The 18,599-nt window shown below is 41.1% G+C and overlaps 1 protein-coding gene across 1 annotated transcript in view; it reads right to left on the reverse strand.

Moving 5' to 3' along the window:
- FLT1 (fms related receptor tyrosine kinase 1) overlaps positions 1-18,599 on the reverse strand; it is a 108,239-nt gene that overhangs the window by 53,536 nt on the left and 36,104 nt on the right. The window contains exons 9-11 of the mRNA XM_082778650.1: positions 17,527-17,696; positions 16,960-17,119; positions 1,680-1,794 (exon numbers count right to left, since the gene is read on the reverse strand). Of these exons, the coding sequence (XP_082634776.1) occupies positions 1,680-1,794; positions 16,960-17,119; positions 17,527-17,696 (445 nt within the window). The remainder of the gene's footprint in view (positions 1-1,679; positions 1,795-16,959; positions 17,120-17,526; positions 17,697-18,599) is intronic.

Here is an 18,599-nt window from a genome sequence, read left to right on the forward strand (position 1 = left end):
CTGAACTAAACAGCATGAAGACAAGTAATAACAGGAGAGCTGCTACATTTCACTGTAAAAATTTCCATGTAACACATTCAGAGATCATCCCTTGGTTCATTTCTGGGCATCCTTTTTTAAAAGAGGGGCAGCTTGCCAAAGACTTCAAACAAAATCTGCAGTTCTGCTGCAAGGACCCATTATTAGCATCTTCCTCTGGGGAGGAATTTTTTCACTGCTGACTGGAAGTCGGTCTGACATTTCAGTCACTCCTCTTATGCTATCTCCAAAATACACAACACACAAGGAGAATGAGGTCTGGCCATTAGGCAGCTCCTTCTGTACCCTGTGAGCAGGTAGGGCTTCACCCACAGCATACCTAGATGTCTTCTGGAAAATTACCGGGTTCTCATGGGCTTTTGTTCATAATTCCCCCTTTGGAATAGGTTTTGTCTTCCTGTGCCTGAAATGATTTCCCTTTCCTCCTGCAAATCCCTCTGTATGTCACTTTTTTTTTTTTTTTTTTTTTTTTTTTTTTTTTTCATGTGCTTTCCTACGATAGTATCCCCTAGGAAGCTGTTTTCTCCCATCTTTGCCTTGATCTCTAAGCATGTGGAGGTGGCCGGCTAAATAGAGCAAACGTCTCACTGGGATCCAGCCTGTTCCCGTACGCTGGACCTGTGCCATGAACACCTGTGGTACTTTCTAAATAATACAACAGCAGGAGAAAATGCAGTTCCAGGCCTGAATCTTGGCTTCATGCACAGCCCTATTTATTCCACGGTGTGTGAAAGGGCCCTAACGTAAGAGTAGTTACAGTTTATATCCATTTTCACATGCAAAAAAAAAAACCTGAAGGAAGACATCAGGGAAAGTACACCTACATCCCTGGTGTCCTTAGAATTACAAGAAGATTTTCAGCATCCTTAGAAATGACAGGCCTAGAATAAGGTAGGGGAAAAATATCTTGATTGAAAGGTTGGATGGATAGCTCTCCATGACACGGCAAGGTCATCTCACTGGCTTTCCTTCCCATGTTGGACAATGACATGACTGGCCTTATCACCCTTCAAAAGTGCCTACATCTCCCCATGGCCCATGAAAGGATGTTTGACCTGGACTAGACACTTAACTTTTAGACAGTTGATGCAGACGAGATGAATCCCACCATGCAGAGGTGACTGAAATCTCTGAATGAGATGTCTCTTAAACTTTGCTTCTTAAATCTGGATTCATTTGGCCCTTTAAATTTTTTATTGCAAGAAAAGACTTGGTCATCTAATAATCTAGGACCACATCTGTGAATAAACTTTCAAATGAGAGTAAATTGTTTTACTCTCATAGGAAAAACAACAGGAAATTGTGCAATGGCACAAAATGAAGTAAAGATGGTCTGGAACCCTGCCCTTGTCCTCCTGAGGTGCCCCAAGATACAGCAGGCCAGCTCTGAGAAAGCCAAACATACTGAATCCCTGGCATATCACTTACCTTAATATGACAGCATGCCGAAAAAAGTACATCTCTACATCTCAGCAGGTTAATACCAAATCTCCATCACTGCTGGTGTGGAAGTTACTTACATTTATGTAGGTCTTCATATAAAAATACTGGCTTACTCACTGTTACATCAATAGCATCTTAAAGCACCTTTACAGCTGATGCTGTCATACAGAAAGGTTATTTGTGCCTAGGACTCATACCTTATTTTTGCCCTCTATTATAGCTGTTCGTTCAGTGATGCTCTGGATCCTGTTTCCTATGTGGCTGCCAGCTTTCACGTTGAAAGATCCTTCAGTATAAGAGCAAAAACCATGCCTGAAGACAAAAAAGTGAAGTGAGTTTTTATTGATTTGGTGATAGACTGAAGCATACAACACATAAACCAAAAGAATTTTTCTGGAAAGAGTGATCATCTGGGGAATCTGCAGGTGTTGTGATCACCATGCAAGAATGGAATGGCTACACTTCAAAAAATCTTGAGGTTTGAACCCTGATGGTTGGATTCATTTCCACAGCTGCCCGCAGTATATTACATTTCTAGAGTCTGTGTCAACATTTAACCAACTATAGACTGGGAGGTCAGAATTTACAATCCAAGCCTAGATATAAGACTGTGTGAGAACAATGTGCCATTTCCAATCCTCTTAAGTTTTCAGCCATTGTAGTGGTCCAGTTTTGGCTTCAAAGATGAGTTTATATTATTTTGAGTCCTAAAATCAAGACAACATATATTTGTTTCAAGATCCATTCCTTAAAGAATTGGGTGCCATTTAAATATGTGCAGGTCCTTTTTGTTATGAAAAAAATAATGCAACCTTTCATTTCTGATTTGTTTTTAGCTCTGCTTACAAAATGGCAAAATATCAATACTGTGATTCAATGATTACAAAATAAACAATAAAAAAATGACCATAATCCTGCAAATTAGTGAAAAAAGACAAAACAAAACCATATCTAACAATAGAAAGGATTTAAATGTTCATTTTATCTGAAAAAAAAATATCAAAGACATGTTAATGAATGGAAATATCAGGAAAAATGTTTTTGCCTTACACAACAAGTTGGCTTATAATCAGAACATTCAGGTGTGGTCATGGTAGAGCTAATTTGTTTCCCAAAGCCTAATTTGGTACACATGGAAATAAACACATTGGAATGCTTCTTAAATTCTGTCCATCCCTTTTCTTTGAGTATATCAAGTTTTGCTTTTCATCCAACATTGAGTTGTTGCTTGTTCAATTCCAGCTTCAACAGTAGAGCTTAACCCTTCAACGGGGTCAAGCTCTTTCTGATACAATATGTTCCTTTGATCTTCCACGTATTTGAAAGACAAGAGCTGTTGTATCCATAATCAAGTTGTCCTGACATGTATATCAGTTGTTTGGAGAAATGACCCTTGAGGGCTGCTGACTGGATAACAGCATCTGATGCAATACCGACCAAAGAATGAGGTTCATTTCCCTTCAGCTAAATGTGCAGTTTGGTTAAACTTTGTGTTGTTTACAGTATCAATGGTACACTAACTTTACATGCTAGTTTTTAATTGTGCAGCATTGCATCAAAACAAACAGTGTCTTAGCAGACACTGCAGCTTAGAGAAAAGACGACAAGTAAACTAACTAGAGCTGTAATCATTAGCACAAACTACATGAATCTGCATCCAAATTCTTAACATGCATTGAGAGTCTCAGGGAGATGAAAAAGCCAAAAATCAGGAGCGGGTCATGGTCATTGGTGCATGGAGAGAGAACAGGGAGAAATATCATGGCAAGGAAGCCCTACACACACAACCACTTACTCTAGACTGGTTTAAAAGCCACCTTCTAACACATGATTGTTGAGGTCAGGATGGATGAAAGACAGCAAATACATGATTGTTGAGTCCAGGGTGCATGAAAGACAGCAGCATTAAGAGAGTTGATGCATTCAGAAGGGAAAAAATGTTTTAAAAGTCACTCAGAAAGGTAGATGCCATTTATTTATCACATTTAATGCTTGAAAAAGTCTGTTTTTGTAACAGGACTTGAACACAGAAGACATGATAATGTTGGTAAACCATTAACATTTCCACACCATAGCAGATATCAGAAGTTATTTCAGCATGCCGGTGCCACAGACACACAAATAGGCAGTATCAAAGGTGTATCCTTGTGCCTAGATATTTGGACAATCTCTGTACAGGAAGACAGACACCCCACTATCTCATTTCATTCATACTAAGTCATTTAAAAAATGTTCATCCTTTCAAACAGATGGAACTGGTATTTTTCTGCACAGAATGAATTTGTGTTTCTTGCAACGTTGAAGATCTGCGCTTTTTACAATAAAAGTCTTTACTGAGACACATTTTCATAAAGGACAAAAAGAAGGTATAATGCATATTCAGAAACAGCCTATGTATGTCTGAAAGACATCTCCAATCTCATTTCTTGCAGCTCTGCAGCCTTAGGCTTAGTTATTGTTATATTTTTTTTCATAATTCCTTGAAAAGGACTGTATATATTTAGGTTGCAGTGTCATAGGGATGAGGACAGTGCTATGTCTTTGTCGATGCCTAGCACAATGGGGTGCTGATTACTCATTAATACCATAATACAAGCCACCATCATAATTACAATAACATCACAATAACAAGAAAAACACATGTAAACCACTAGATGAAATATTAGCCCTGCAGGCACATACGTGAGCTCCACTGCCTTCACATACCGTATTAACTCCAAACTGCTGATTACGATGTTAATGCAATTGTAGGAGAAAATCGAATACACTTAATAGCTGTTGTCCATGGTTTTAATAATAATAATAAAAAAAAAGGAGTCCAAATCAAGCTGTGACTACATTATCTAACAGCCCACAGTGCACAGTGGGAGATGGGACTGCTCTCGTCCCATGCCACTTCACCTGCACGGTCTGCTGGCTCAGCAAGTGTTTGCAAATCAGTTTCAGAGTGGCTGCCAGGCAAAGTTTAGGACAAGGCTCAGACTCATCCCTTTGGATGCCGAACCAGATGCTTTCCCTCCCCAGCTGCCAAGCGCTCTCACTTTAACCTCAAAACACACCAGCAGACTTCCAGGCTCCTGAGCGGGTTGCTGGGGTTATTACTCAGCCATCCTTCCTCTACTTGCTGCCAGTGGTGCCACACAAAGTCACCACTCCAGGCAGCAGCAGCAGGTAGAATCGAGCAAGTGACAAACGGGAAGGATTAAGAGCCCTGTCTCCTGACCTGCCTTCAGCTCTTAACAACAGGCATTTTGTGACTGAAAGGGAAAAGGCTCTGCGGCACTTAGATGTAGTCATCAAATCAGATGTTTGTGTTAAGTACAGATGCTTGGAAAAAAGTAGAGAAGAAGAAAAAAAAAAAAAAAGTACCCTGGCTGGAATCAAAATATTATCTTATAATTATCTTCCAGCTCATATAATTGATTTGTGTGTCCTCACACAACATCAGATAGGTATTTCTATGTCTTAAAAGTAACTCAAAGCTATCAACTCAGTAAAAGAGCAAGGTCATCCTACTTGTAGCAAGAACTGCCAGTGTTTGCAATGAAATTCCACTGAATTTTGGATATCTGAATCTCGCTCCAGACATCTCCCAAGTGCCTGTGTTCCTGAAATGGTTTGTTGATGGGATGAGCCTCATTGCTTTGCATATTCAGGAAAGTTTGCGGCAGGGTTACCGCCAGGTTAATGAAAAAGCACACAGTGTGCACAGCGGCTGATAAACAAGCTAGTATCTGCCAGCACATTTATAAGCAGCTCTTACACCTGTTTTCCAGCTACACGTTCCTACTTCGTGCTTGCAACCCTGCACATGCAGAGAGCCTGTATAGTAAAAGCAAAGGCTGTGTGCGTGCAAAGGTGTGTTTATAAATATTGTGTAATCTCAGATCGCAGTAATCCAGCTCTGATGCTCTGCTTGAGTGCCAGGAGGCTCCGAGCGATCGAGTGTCCCCCCCCCACCTCCTCTAAGTGTTTTTTTACATGTGCCTGTGTGCGTGCTCGCTTGTGCGTTCGCCAGTGTGCACGGGTGCACAAACACACCCACCCGCACAGGCACGCTCGGGTCCTTTGTGTCAACAGCTTGAGAAGCAGGCTATTCATCTGTGAAAAAACAGGAGCCATTAATCCTCCTGCGGATTTCGGAAGAAGCCCAGCGCGGGGGCCAGGGGAGGGGTCAGCGCTGCTCGGCAGGGGATGCTCCTGGCGCTCCAAAAGGGATGCCCTGAGACCCTCGTGGACCCTTCCAGCTTTGGGAGTTTACCCTTTTCTGGGAGGGCAAAGGGTGGTTATGCAGCCAGAAGTAATCTGGGCTTTAAAAAAGGTCTGCGGTGTGCGACGCTGGCACCCAGAGGGGCCCTGGAGAAGCGGCCGGGGGGAGGGGAGCCAGCCTGCTTCTCAAGAATACATCAAGCCCTTGAGGAAGCAGAGTGTGCCATGTTTGAAGATGCAAAGATAATCACAGTGCTGGGAACCGTCTTGTGTAGCGGAGGAAGCCAAACAACAAGAGGAAAGCAGCATATGCTCCTGATTTCGCACAGGAAGCTAACAGCACCTCCTGCCAAAGTGAGATAAGAAAACTCCCATGGCCTATTCTGGACAAGGCCATGGTTATCAACCTCAGCTTCACGCTGTCCTCGCTCTGCTCCGCAGCCCATTCCCTTTCCTAATGAGTTTCAGAGCCCTCACCTCTATTAGCATACAACATGCCAAGCACAATAGTGTGGTATATTTATAACCATTGATGGGGAAAAGTTTCCAGGGTAAGAGTGTACTTCATGTCATCTTGATATATTTCACGGGAGTGAAACTACAAACCAGCTTCAAGCTGAAGTGCTGTCTGTGAAACTGCTGGTCTCCAAATAAAAGTCGTGTTCTTGTCACCCCAGCAATCTGCAGCAGAGCCTGGGAGCTGGGGAAAAGGGCTTCTTTGATGATTCACAGGACAGATTTGAATTTCCATATTTGCAGAGTCCTAAATGAGAGCCCTACACCCAGCTTGTGTCCAGACACATCTTCTTCCCCACTCTGGAAACAGTGCTAAAAGAGTGACAAATACCAGCATAACAACCCTGACCCCCATTTCAGCTGGAAAAATAATGACTTCAGTCTTCTCATCATTTCAGCTCCTCCCCCCAAGTCCTCCTACATGATGCCTTTGCAATCCTTCCCTCACGTGCAATGCCATCCAATTCCCTAATGTTCATTTTGGCAATGCTACCACAGCCTCAGTCAAGCTCTTACTTATTGAGTAGTATTTGGCAATCATGCCTGTGCTAGGAGCAAGAGGAAGCCCTACTGTCACCGACCGTGGCTATTTTCAAGAATGATTAACACCAGGAATATTTATTTTCTCATCACCTATTCCTTTTTAGGGCAGCGATCAATTCCTAGCAGCAGCAGGGAGGCGTTATTACGAATTCAGGTTGAGCTGACGCACGTCTCTCAAGACACGGTGATGACGACACTAACTACAAGACAGGAACTCTGGAAATTCCTGGAATTGTAAAGAATATATAGGAACTGCTTCCCACTTGGAGGTTATCAAAAAAAATCTGAATGACCCAGGCCTCGCCTGCCCCGTGCCTCGGTGCTCGGTGCTGTGCGATTGGTAGCACCGGGCTGGTGTAGCCACGTGTCCCTGGGAGCACTGAATCACGGTGAGGCCGGAAACAAGAGAGGGAAAATAGTAACAGGGAGCATGAACGGGCTGTGAAACGTGCTTTCTGGGGGAGGGGGGAACATGTGCTGGCTCCCCGCCAGCGCACTCCCTCTTGCTTTGGCTGCAACGTGATAACATGCTTGTTGATTCAGGAGCCATGGTACAAGCATCCCCTCCCTCTTTCAGCCAAAAATAACCAGTTCCAGGTTGAAACACCAGCCCCACTGCTTTCGGTGGAAAAGCTCCAGTTAGCTCCAAACTGATTGAGAATTCATCCCTAGCACCTTCCCTGGTATGCACACATACACCGAGTATCACAGAATCACAGAACGGCTTGGGTTGGAAGGGATCTTAAGGATCATCTAATTCTAACCCCACTGCCATGGGCAGGGACACCTGTATGTAGGGGTTTTGAGGAGACCTACAAAGGGTAGGAATTGGATAGTATTTATATCACATACTGTATGTTGATTTATATTTATTTAGGAGCTTAACAAGGAATACCAAACAAGAAGCTGTGTTGATAGTGGCACAGGTTCCTTCTTTGCATATCTCATTCTTTACACTTTTGCCTCTCTGCTCTCACTGTCCCAGGCCCTTGCTTATGCCCACTGCAGAGTCAACACTTGCCCACCAAGAACAGAAGGGACATCACCAGCCCATTTCATGTCAGACACTCTCATGACCCTGAGAAAGCAGTAACGGTCCATCGCCACGCCTCATCCTCGGTCAGCAGAAGAGGAGGAGACTTGTGGCCGAGGATATTATTAGCTGTGCTGAGATTTTCACTGATGAGATGCAGGGTGACTGGAGGATTTCTCAATAGCCTCTATGCATAAGGCCATACTGAGATTCTTGTGTACTGCACAGTTGCCAGAGCAAGGACTGAGTTATTTTCTGTTTTATAGGATGTTCTGCATCCCCATTGAGGGGGACACATAGAGGGAAAGCTCATTCTCTTGGGAAGATCCCAGATGACCTGAATGCCCACTCCTTCTGGTGAGCCTCTTTCATACTACATCATTAGAAATAGTCGGGTATATGACATGCATGACCTTGTTGCATACCACCGTGACTATGGAAAAAGAAAGTTTGCTGTCTGCACACTGCCTTTTCTGTTGTAATCTACATGTAACCAGATTAATGCATGGTGCTTCCCTTTCACACTCATCCTTTCCAAACATTACAGCTTGTCCTGAACTACTTCAGTGTGCTGCCACAGAAAGCCAATTGATCTGACTTTTCTCAAAGGAAGCAGGAAGATCAGCAGCAGTCTTACCTGTCCCACCTTTCAGCCCTTCATCAGCCCATGCATGCATTCCCACAGGGGACAACAAAACAAAACAAAAAAATAAAACCAGACCATACAAACAAACAAACAAAAAAAAAAACACACAAAGACCCAACACTTCTACATCTGCAGAGCTGAGCAACCTGAACACCAGCCATTGACAACAAAAAAATAGAAAACACATTTTACTTTCAACTCCTTTGCCAATACTTGAGACCTCTGAACATTAGGGAACATGACAGCATTTGGATGTAGTTTTTCAGGATTTTTGCATATCCCGAGGTAACCTGAAATTTTCTCACCTTGAGTTTGTTATCAGATAATTATATTTTGCTTCTTGACCCTGTGTTTCCTGCTTCACACTGCTTAGCAGTCTTCGTGGACACAGAGTATGATCAAAATTTCAGCCAAGCCTTCCTTCCTTCCTTCTTGTCCACCTCCTTTCCCTCCATTGCTAGGCTGAAATCACTCTCGTCTCCCATATGGTCACCATGACTCAGCCTCCACTTTCTCTCACCAGCTATTTTCTCCATGGAGGAGCTGAATGCTGACTGGACTACAGAGTTATTAAAGCATGAAGTTTTCACAAGCACCTAGGACTTCTTGCTGGGAAAAATGGTTTGAGTTTAATAGTCTGTGGTAGTACTGAAGGGAAGAGGGCTTCTCCAGTTTGGATGAGCAGTCAGAAACCTAAAGGGAAAGACCACTAAGCCTCTACATACAAAGTCTACTCTGCTTCTATTTCCAGAAAAAGATCATTATATATAAAGTCTGGGATTTTGTTAAGACCCTTCTGGCATAAGTTATTTCCCATACACAGGTCACTCCTCACAGCTCACTCAAATTTGAGACGTGACCTCACATCTACACCCACTCAAGATCCAGGTCTCCCCAGCACCTTATCATAATGCTGAAATTCCCTTCCTTTTCTTTGCTGTCCTGACTGGATCCTTTTGGCTCTATTAAAGGGTAATTCTTTACTATTCAGTTTACACAGTCCTTAATATTCCCTGTCTTTCTGACAAGCTGGAAGCACAATGAACACCCTTTCCATTTCCCAGTGATCGACAGAAGAGATGAAAGGGCTGTTGCTGCACAGAGGTTGTGCTTTTAAAGATGGATTGTTTTCAGCTTCACTGCAAGTAAGGGTCTGAGAGCAACTCTGGGCTGACTGGAGCCAGGGACTGGAAGTGCAGGCAGAAAACAAGGAAGGGATGAGAAAGAATGGAGGGAAACATTTTTAAGGAGAGAGGGGAGTTGATTAGAGGGAAAACAGGAAGAGAAAATACTGACAGACGTGGACATAAGACCAAGGATCCATCTACCCCATATCCTGTCTCAACAATGACCATAAGCAGATGGTTGGGGATGAGTAAGAACAGGACTAACTTCAGATACTTCCTCCCAATACTCCCCCAGTCACCAATTCTTATCAGCCTAAGAACTTCCTGCATCGGAGGCCATTTCTACACTTAAGCAACTCCCAGTGGATTTCTCTTCTAGGACTTCATGCAACCTCCCTTTGAAGCCAGTCAAACTTTCAGAACCCACAAAATCCTCTGGCAAGGAGTTTCACAGATCAACCACCCACTGCACGAACAACCATCTCCTTTCTACATTTTGAATCGCAGTCCTCTTGGTTTCATTTCATGGCCCCTACTTCTTAAACTGGAAAAGCATATACAACTGATCCTCAGACCTACATGTCCTTCACTAGTCTGTAGATATCTCCTGTGTAGCAAACAAGTCAACTATTTGTTATGCTACACAGTGCCGGCCTTATAATTCCTAACACTCAACTTGGTTTTTTTTGAGCTGCTCCTTACTGCCATTGCTTTCACAAACCTGCATACCACAATGCTCATATTTTTCTTTGTGTTATTAATGATCAGACAATGGTTTATCATTTTACGTGTGAAAGTCAGACTGCTTTTTCCTCTGTACATCATGCCCTTTTATCTTCAGCGGACTTCATCTGCCACTTTATCACTCACATACTCAGATTCATAGAGTTCTGCGTTTCTTCGCAATCAGCCCTCATCCTTACAAATCTGAATGACTTAGTATCATCAGCAAACTCTGTCACCTCCTTACCACCTTTTCCAGGTTATTTCTGAACATGTTGACAAGTACAGACCCCAGCACCAGCTCCTGAAAAACTTCACTGGTCACCTCCCTGCACTGCAAGAACTGACTGTTCCCTCCTAACCCCTGTTTTCTATTTTTTAACTGAATATTTTTCTTTCTGACTATGATCTTACCTCATACACCATGCCTGTTCAAAGCCTTCTGCAAAGGGTTTTTGAAAGGAATAGACATAAAAGGAAAAAGGATGCTAGCTAAAGTTTGTATATTTTTGTAAAAGGTGTACTCAGTCCAATAATAGCACTCCATTTATAATCATTCCTAAGCACACACAGCTTGACCCTGTGCCTTCCTCGGCCAAGAGCCCCTGCTAGCACAGGAGGAGGTTTAAGGCCACAGGCTGGGACGTTCCCATGGCTCAGACACTGCTGCCGCCCCACGTTGAGTAAAAGACCAAGCAATAATGATCAACCACCTGCACGGACCCACATCTTCTCCCTTAAGAACGGGTGTCAGACTGTCCACAGTAAAGCCAAGAGAACACCCTGTGAAGGGAACCACAGAAAAAGAAACTGGAAAAAATAAATGAGTGAAAAAAAAAGATAGGAGAACCAGGTTTTAAAACATGATACTAAGCAGAGACACTTGTCACTATCTGGATGTTACTGTAGTCCTTATATTTTAAGTTTGATCAATAACCAGTTAAAAAAAAAAAATAAGAAAAAGTTTACTTGAGCAATATAATACATTTTTGGCTAAACTATTTTCTATTGGACTTGGAAAAAAATGATTTAAAGTGACTTGAAAATTATCAATACCAAAAATGGAAAGCTTAATCTTCTGGTTCAGCTAAGACCCATAATGAAACCTTTGATAAAATTTACAGCCTGCACGGTGAATTCATCAGTGCATTCACTACATTACCCTGGGGACAGACTGTGGCAAACTGTACCTAGTGTACAGTGTATATTTACTGGGTTTATTTATCCACATACATATGCCTGATCTGATTCACATGGCATTTTGTAAGTAAAATATTAAAAAAAGATCTTTTCCAAAATATTGACTGAGGACAGGGATGCTGTCCTTTTAGATGTTTTCGGAGAACAGGAGGTGTTCACAAACAAGCAGTGACTTCTGGCTCATCGTGGAAGTAAAGAATGAGATGCTGCAATAAACTCCTTGGCTGGTCTGAAGCAGATCAGACACTTTCACTTCTCTCTTTCTTTAGGCTTCAGATTCTCTGCAAGTCCGTGTTGCCACAATGTACACTCCTGTCTGGTCCTCTGCATTTTTGGAAAAGTATGGGAAAAACACAGAGCCTGATTTTCATTTACACTAACCCATTTCCACAACTGCAGCAGAATAAGGAAATAGCTAGCATTTTTTCTTTCATGTACCCATTTCAAGTACCTTTACATTATCAGATCTCTGCAAGAGGATTTTCTTGTAGTAGGGAATGGAAGGCACAAAGGCCACCAGCCAGATCCTCAGTCAGTGTGAATTTAGAGCTGAGGATCTGGCCACATGTCAAATTAAACAAAGGCATTTTTGAACTACCTGTTTATTAATGGCATCTGACCTACTTTTACCAGCTCTAAGGACTCAGACTTCCCCTTCCCGAAAATAGAAGGTGGCATGGGGAACAAAAACAGTCACTGTGGACAAACTAATGGGCATCAATGTTTGCAGACATCCACAATTAAATTTGGGTGGTTCAGTACATTTCTAATTAAGTACAATTAACATTTGTTCTTTACTTGTTCATTTTACATACCTCAGTGATGTTCCAAATCTAGTTTCCCCTGATAATCTATCCAAGCACATCCTAACGATTCTGCCTTTCAATCCTTTATTAATACCCTGACATAAACAATACAGAAATGCAATTAGACTGCTATGCACACATGCCCTGCTTCCTCTTTCACCGAAGCTGGTGGGAGTCTGGCCATGCACTTTCGTGATGGTAGTTCAAGGCTTTTTCTCTCTCTGCAGAAGTTTTGAGAAAAAGTTCTCATTTTTGCCTCACTGAGATCCACAACAAGCTTCTTCCTCACTCTGTAGTGCTAGAGAGCTGTTTCTGTAGAAAATAATTCATGTGACCCTATCTTTGCACCACGGCCAAGCCCCAATGGGAGGCAATATTCCCTTCTTATCTCTCTGTGTTAAATCAGCAGCAACTCCACTGTGATACATGCATCCATCCATCCACCTCAGAGCGTTAGGAACATTGTGCTGTCCTGAGATGTCTCCATGGTAGTGGTACCAGCTTGTGGCAATGCTGCATGGCCCCTGGTTCCTGCTGCCCACTCCTCAGCTTCAGGCATGCAATCCATTCATCCCCAATCCCATCCACCTCACAGTCTTGCTGGGATGATGAAGGGGTTGGGAAGTGGGGGCAGAAATAGTTATGGGTTATTTTGGGTTATTTTCAGTTCATATCCTGACACTACAGCTCAGGGGACAGAATTAAGGTCTTTCCAGGGACCTTCTTTTAGCAGGTTCCTCCACAATACCTTTGTGATTCTCTCTCCTTCATGCATGCACACAGAAAAAAATCTAAATAAATAAATAAATAACAAACTGACATGATGGCAGGGTTGAAAATTAATAATCTGACACTTGGTTTGAGGCTAACCATAACTGATAACTCAAGGTGAGAGGGAGGCAGAAAGGTGACAGGAGAGCTGGAACACCCGAGAAAAAATTTCATTGCTTTTTCTGTCTGCAGTTTTTGGAGGGCTGATCAGTCAAGCCCTGGGCAGAGCACAAAGAAGGTCTCTCTGGAACTGCCTACATGGAAATGTCCAGAGAGGAAAACTGCCCTCAAATGACACCGCACCATAGCTGAGGAAACCAGTGCTTACACTAAGCAACATCAATATCCCACATGCCTTTCTTGGCAATCTCTGCCAGACCAGCCTAAGATAAACACAAATCTGCTGAAGAGATTCGGGTCAAGAGCCATGAGCATCAAGCACATCCCTGGCGTGGGGATGCTCATGCTGCAGCCTCGGAGCTGATGAGCTGTAGGTGGAGACCAGCCTTGGTGGCTCCAGGGAACATCAGCAAGCCCTGCCGTGGCTGCCCCTCCACAAGACTCAGCTGATAACCCAGCCTGAGCAAAAGTGAGGCCAGGAAGAGCAACAGCAGGGTGGTAGGGAAGAGGCCGAGGAGACTGCTCAAGCAACAATTTAATGATGGGAGGTCATCAATCTTCTGCTATATCCACTGAGCAATGAATATATGTATCTGCTGCTTTGTCTGCAGTAAGCTGACACTGGATAAGAAGCTTCTCAGGAAAAAACAATAGTAATTTAAGCAAGACTAATCTTTTGTTTTGTTAATTTCATTTTATTTTATCTCATTCCATTCTCCAGTGACATTTCTCTGCCATATCTGAATTGCTATATCTGAATAAACTTGAAAAACACAAACAAAACAACAACAAATAACTACTTTTTTTTTTTTTTTTTCTTCCCCAGGCAGTTTTTCTTAACTCTTTTATGTTTCCTCATTGGGATGAAAATCAGAAGTTATTTTTTCCACCTATCCATCTAGTTACGTATCTGCTGGTTAGCAAAAGGCTACTTAATGGTAATAGAGTTGGTTAAGCAAACTTATTTTAATGGAAAATAAAGCACAGGGAATTTTAATGACATTCTTGGTCTCTCTGCTTTCCAAAAAGTTAAATCTGTTGAGCAATTTTGCAGCTTTTTATTATTATTATTATTATTTATTTATTTTATTTGCTACCAGGAAACTATGGAACCTGTTTAATTTGGCTGGCTTCCTGTTGCTGTCTTGAACAATATACAGAGGAGGGTTATGCAGATTGATTGTATTAATTACAAAGCACTGAAGAATATTTGAACTTTTTTTTTTTTTTTTTTTTTAAAGCGGTGGAATCCACTGAGATATTTTTAGGATTTTTGAAACAGAAATACTGTCTGAAACTGCAATTGAAAGAAGCAGCCAGAGAACCTAGTGGTTTCTATTACGGAGACTATAGGCAACAGTCCTTCAAATAATAATAATAATAAAAAATCTCATTTATTCACTGTAAGTCATTCCCCAGCTTTCAGTGATAGTACTCAAATGATGTAAAATTAAGCATATATATAAATCTGGAAGCAAAAGATCTGTGTGCTGCAAGGTTTTGCAGCAACAAAAGATTTGTAATTAGAGTGTTTCCTGCATCCTCTGGCATGGGACCCAGAAACTCAATGAGTCTTACTGCAGTGTGGTGAATAACGGTAACCTGTGTTGGTTTATCAACTTGAGGTACAATTTTTTCACCTGTGCATTAAAATAGACATTATCTAGTGCTGAATACAAACAGAACAACATTTTAGCCTTGGAAACTTAATGATGGGCAGGTAAATCCAAAGCAATAGCTGTAATGGGAGAACAAGATAGATTTCTGATCTGCATCATTAGTCTGTTACTTAAGCAAGCGTCACCTCACACAAGGAAGGAAGAATGGTGAAAAGGATGGGATTAAGGGGTCTTCCAGTGCTTTGGGGAGAACACCTACACCGGTACACACGTCAGCTCTGCAGCTGGCACAGCTAGTATTTTCTGCTCCCTTCCTGGAGCAGGAGACAAAATGCAATTATTCAGGGATTCCTGCCATTCTGTTGTACTTAATTGTTGCCATATTTTTCACAGGGAGCCACTCCAGTCATCTTATGCAAAGCATTAAAAATGGTGTTCTCCAAACTACTTCTTCAATGAGTGTTTGAAGGAGAAGGAAGGGGAGGGGGGCAAAAAGAATTGTCACGGAACAATTATGAAGGCAATTTGGAAGCAAGTCTGGAAACAACCTTGTAACAGAGCCAATAACTGATGTTTAAATTGCTACATTTCTCCTTTGATCACCTGTTCAAACACACTTCCATTTAGCATTTAATTGAGTCTACAGTTTAGCACATTATTAAACACCTGCTTGTGGATATTAATTTTTATTGCTTGTTAACAGAAGGATATATTTGACTGTGTAAGAATCCTACTCCTACTCCCAAAGACAATCCAACTGTTTTACTAACAAACCAGTGTTTTCAATCCAGAGAATGCATAAATGTATAAACACTTAAAAGAGACTAAAAGGTTGAAATTTTTTCATATACGCCTTTCATGGGGGCTGTCTACTTAAAAGACATTGCATTTTCTTTTATCATACACTTTACATTACTACGTAGAATTCTACGACCCATGCTTCAAAAATAACATAAAAGAGAGAGGAAATGGTAACCTTACCTGTCCTCGAAATGGAGAATTTCAGATTTTACCTATTCTAGCAAAAGGAGAGATTGCTAGTGCCACCTCTTGGTGAAAAGGGCACAGAAAGCCATTTATTTGCATAATCTCAAAGCAAGGTGTAATGGGAAAAGCAACATGTGCTTCCAAGAAATGCTGCCTAGAATTTACAAGCACCCTTAATTTGAAATAAGATGATTGTCCTATTTAATTGAACAGGGTGTCTTGTATCCCCGAAATTAAGCACATACAGAAATGTTTGTCTGGATTGGCATTAAAACCCAGTTCTGTGAAAGTGTTAAAGTTAAATCCTATGTAAAGTGAATAACTTCAGCTGAGACTTGGAAAATATTGGTTCCTTAGCTTTTGTTAGGTTCTTAAACATCTTTGTTGTGCTATGCTCCAAATATGTTGAATGTTTGAACTCTTCAATAGTAGCTTAATGCTAATGCCATTGTGGATGTAGAGCGTTAATCATTAAGATTGTGTCAGATTTTGAGATCCAGGAAGAGCTTTGGATAAATGAGTCAACATGCACAAACTTGTCATCATCAGTCACAAAAAGCTCAAAAGAAATCTTAAATATAAAAGAGGATTAGTTAAGTGCCACATCAGCATCAAGTAGGCTTGCACATAGCCATTTATGTTTTGCCCTGTCGAAATATTATCTGGAGAATGCTGGTCACATTTGTCTTGCTGATCTAAACCTATGAGTCATTGTATTGTAAGAAAGATTTGATCATCATAATAGAAAAAATCTCTAAGATTATTTCTGTTGAATTTCAAAATAAACCTCAGAGTAGAATCACAGTGTTGTGACAAAAGCATGGAGGTAAGCAAGGAAATCTCCTCCTTGAGAAAGTATGAGCACTTTGCAAGACATTGCCTGCAAGTCTTCCCTCATAAAAATCAAAAAGCAATTATGGCCTCCGAGCACTGCATGCATGAATAGTAATGAACTGTAAATAAAAGTAAGCAACAGTACAAAACAATGACTCTACACCCTATTTTTAAATAATGATGCAGAAAACAAAAAGTCAATTTTTTCTGCATGCTTACTTAAAAATAAAGTAACACATACTCTACTAACTACAAATGTTCATGGTAAGCTTTTTTCTTAAGTTAATATCCAAATATAAGGGAAGGGAAGACAAGCTAAGTGTAAGTAACGAAGCTGTCCTACCTTGTTTTGGAATGGTTTTGTCTGCAGGGGTACCACATCCATGTAATTTTTGGCTGAGGAACACCATACACAGTGCATGTCAGCACTTGTTTGCTGCCCAGTGGATACAGATTGGGATCAGGGAATGATGATACAGCATTTTCGTATATCTGGGGTTTCACTGTAAAGGGTAAAAATTGGAAAGCTATTAAAAGCAACTCATTTCCAATGTGTTACAAGATCATGAAAATCCTACATTCCTGCAGGGTGAGTAATAAAAAAAATAAAAATCCCCAGGAGGACAAAGAAAAACAGCAGGAATAAGTTGAGTCAGATGAGTGGTTACTAACACATTTAAGTCATCAGGAACAAGTATGTGACTGTGAAAGACAGAAACCCTTATAATGAAAACCAGTGTCTGTCTGCTGATTTCAAGAAGGGTCCATCACCCCACACATGAGGCTTGGATTTGTGTCCATGAAAGTCAGTAAGAAAGTGCACAATGTCCTGGGCCATGCAAGATCAACTGTTCAACGAAAATTTGATGTTTATGTTCAGAAAAAGTGTGGGAACATGCTGTAAACTTACCATTTACTTTAAGAGTGACTGTAAGATTCTTAGACAAGTTCCACTGTCGTATGCTCAATATTATAGTGTAGTTTCCAGCATCTTCCTCAGCAACATCTTTGATGATTAATGAATAGTCTTTAACCATGTACCGGGCACACTTTTCAGCAGCAGGTAGCCCATCTTTTAACCTGTTTAAAAGAAGTCCAGAAATGAAAAAAAAATTGAAAAATAGTGCTGCTTTAACAGCCTGTGTTTCTTCATTTCACAACATTTCTTGATCTTTGAGCAAGGATTGAATTTACTGTCCAAGATTCTGCTTACCAGAGGATTATCCTTTCCTTACAGATTGTTGATATTTATGGACAACTCTGAAGAATACCTTTCTATACATGAAAATTTATATGACAGGATTCTATAACATCTGAGAGCTGCTAAAAATCACAACTCTATCTCTAAAGATCCCAGCCTTTTATACTTCTGCTGCCATTTAGTCAAGAAGACGACCATTTTGGCCAAAAGTCATTCACACAAATAAAGGTTGCGTCATCCAGCACTGATCATTTCTTATGACCTCAGAATACATCCCAGGACAAAGTATTACTGTAGCCTAAGCACAGCTGTGATTTTAGGAAGAGGAAGAGTAAGTAGATTAGATAAGAACTTAAGAATCAGATATCCTGCTATCAAGTGAATGTTTTTAAAGATAACAGAAAATCAACACAGAAAGTACGAAGTGTTGCTCACAAACAGATTCCTGAATAAGCAGAACATTTCTTTTTTTTAAAGAAGGTAAATTACGGCATAAACCACATTTTTGTAGGTTGCTGTATGAAGCTCAATGTGAGTGCAACCAAAATTCACCGCGGTGATGGACTTAATTACATTGATTCCTGTGTTTTAGTAAATATTTACAGAAAACTTTTTCAGTCATTGAAGGAGCATTAAAAGTTCATAGAATCATAGAATCATAGAATATCCTGAGTTGGAAGGGACCCTTAAGGATCATCAAGTCCAACTCTTGACACCGCACAGGTCTACCCAAAAGTTCAGACCATGTGACTAAGTGCACAGTCCAATCTCTTCTTAAATTC

The sequence above is a fragment of the Aythya marila genome, assembly GCF_965140915.1.
Source record: "Aythya marila genome assembly, chromosome: 1".
NCBI classification, from domain to species: Eukaryota; Metazoa; Chordata; class Aves; order Anseriformes; family Anatidae; genus Aythya; species Aythya marila.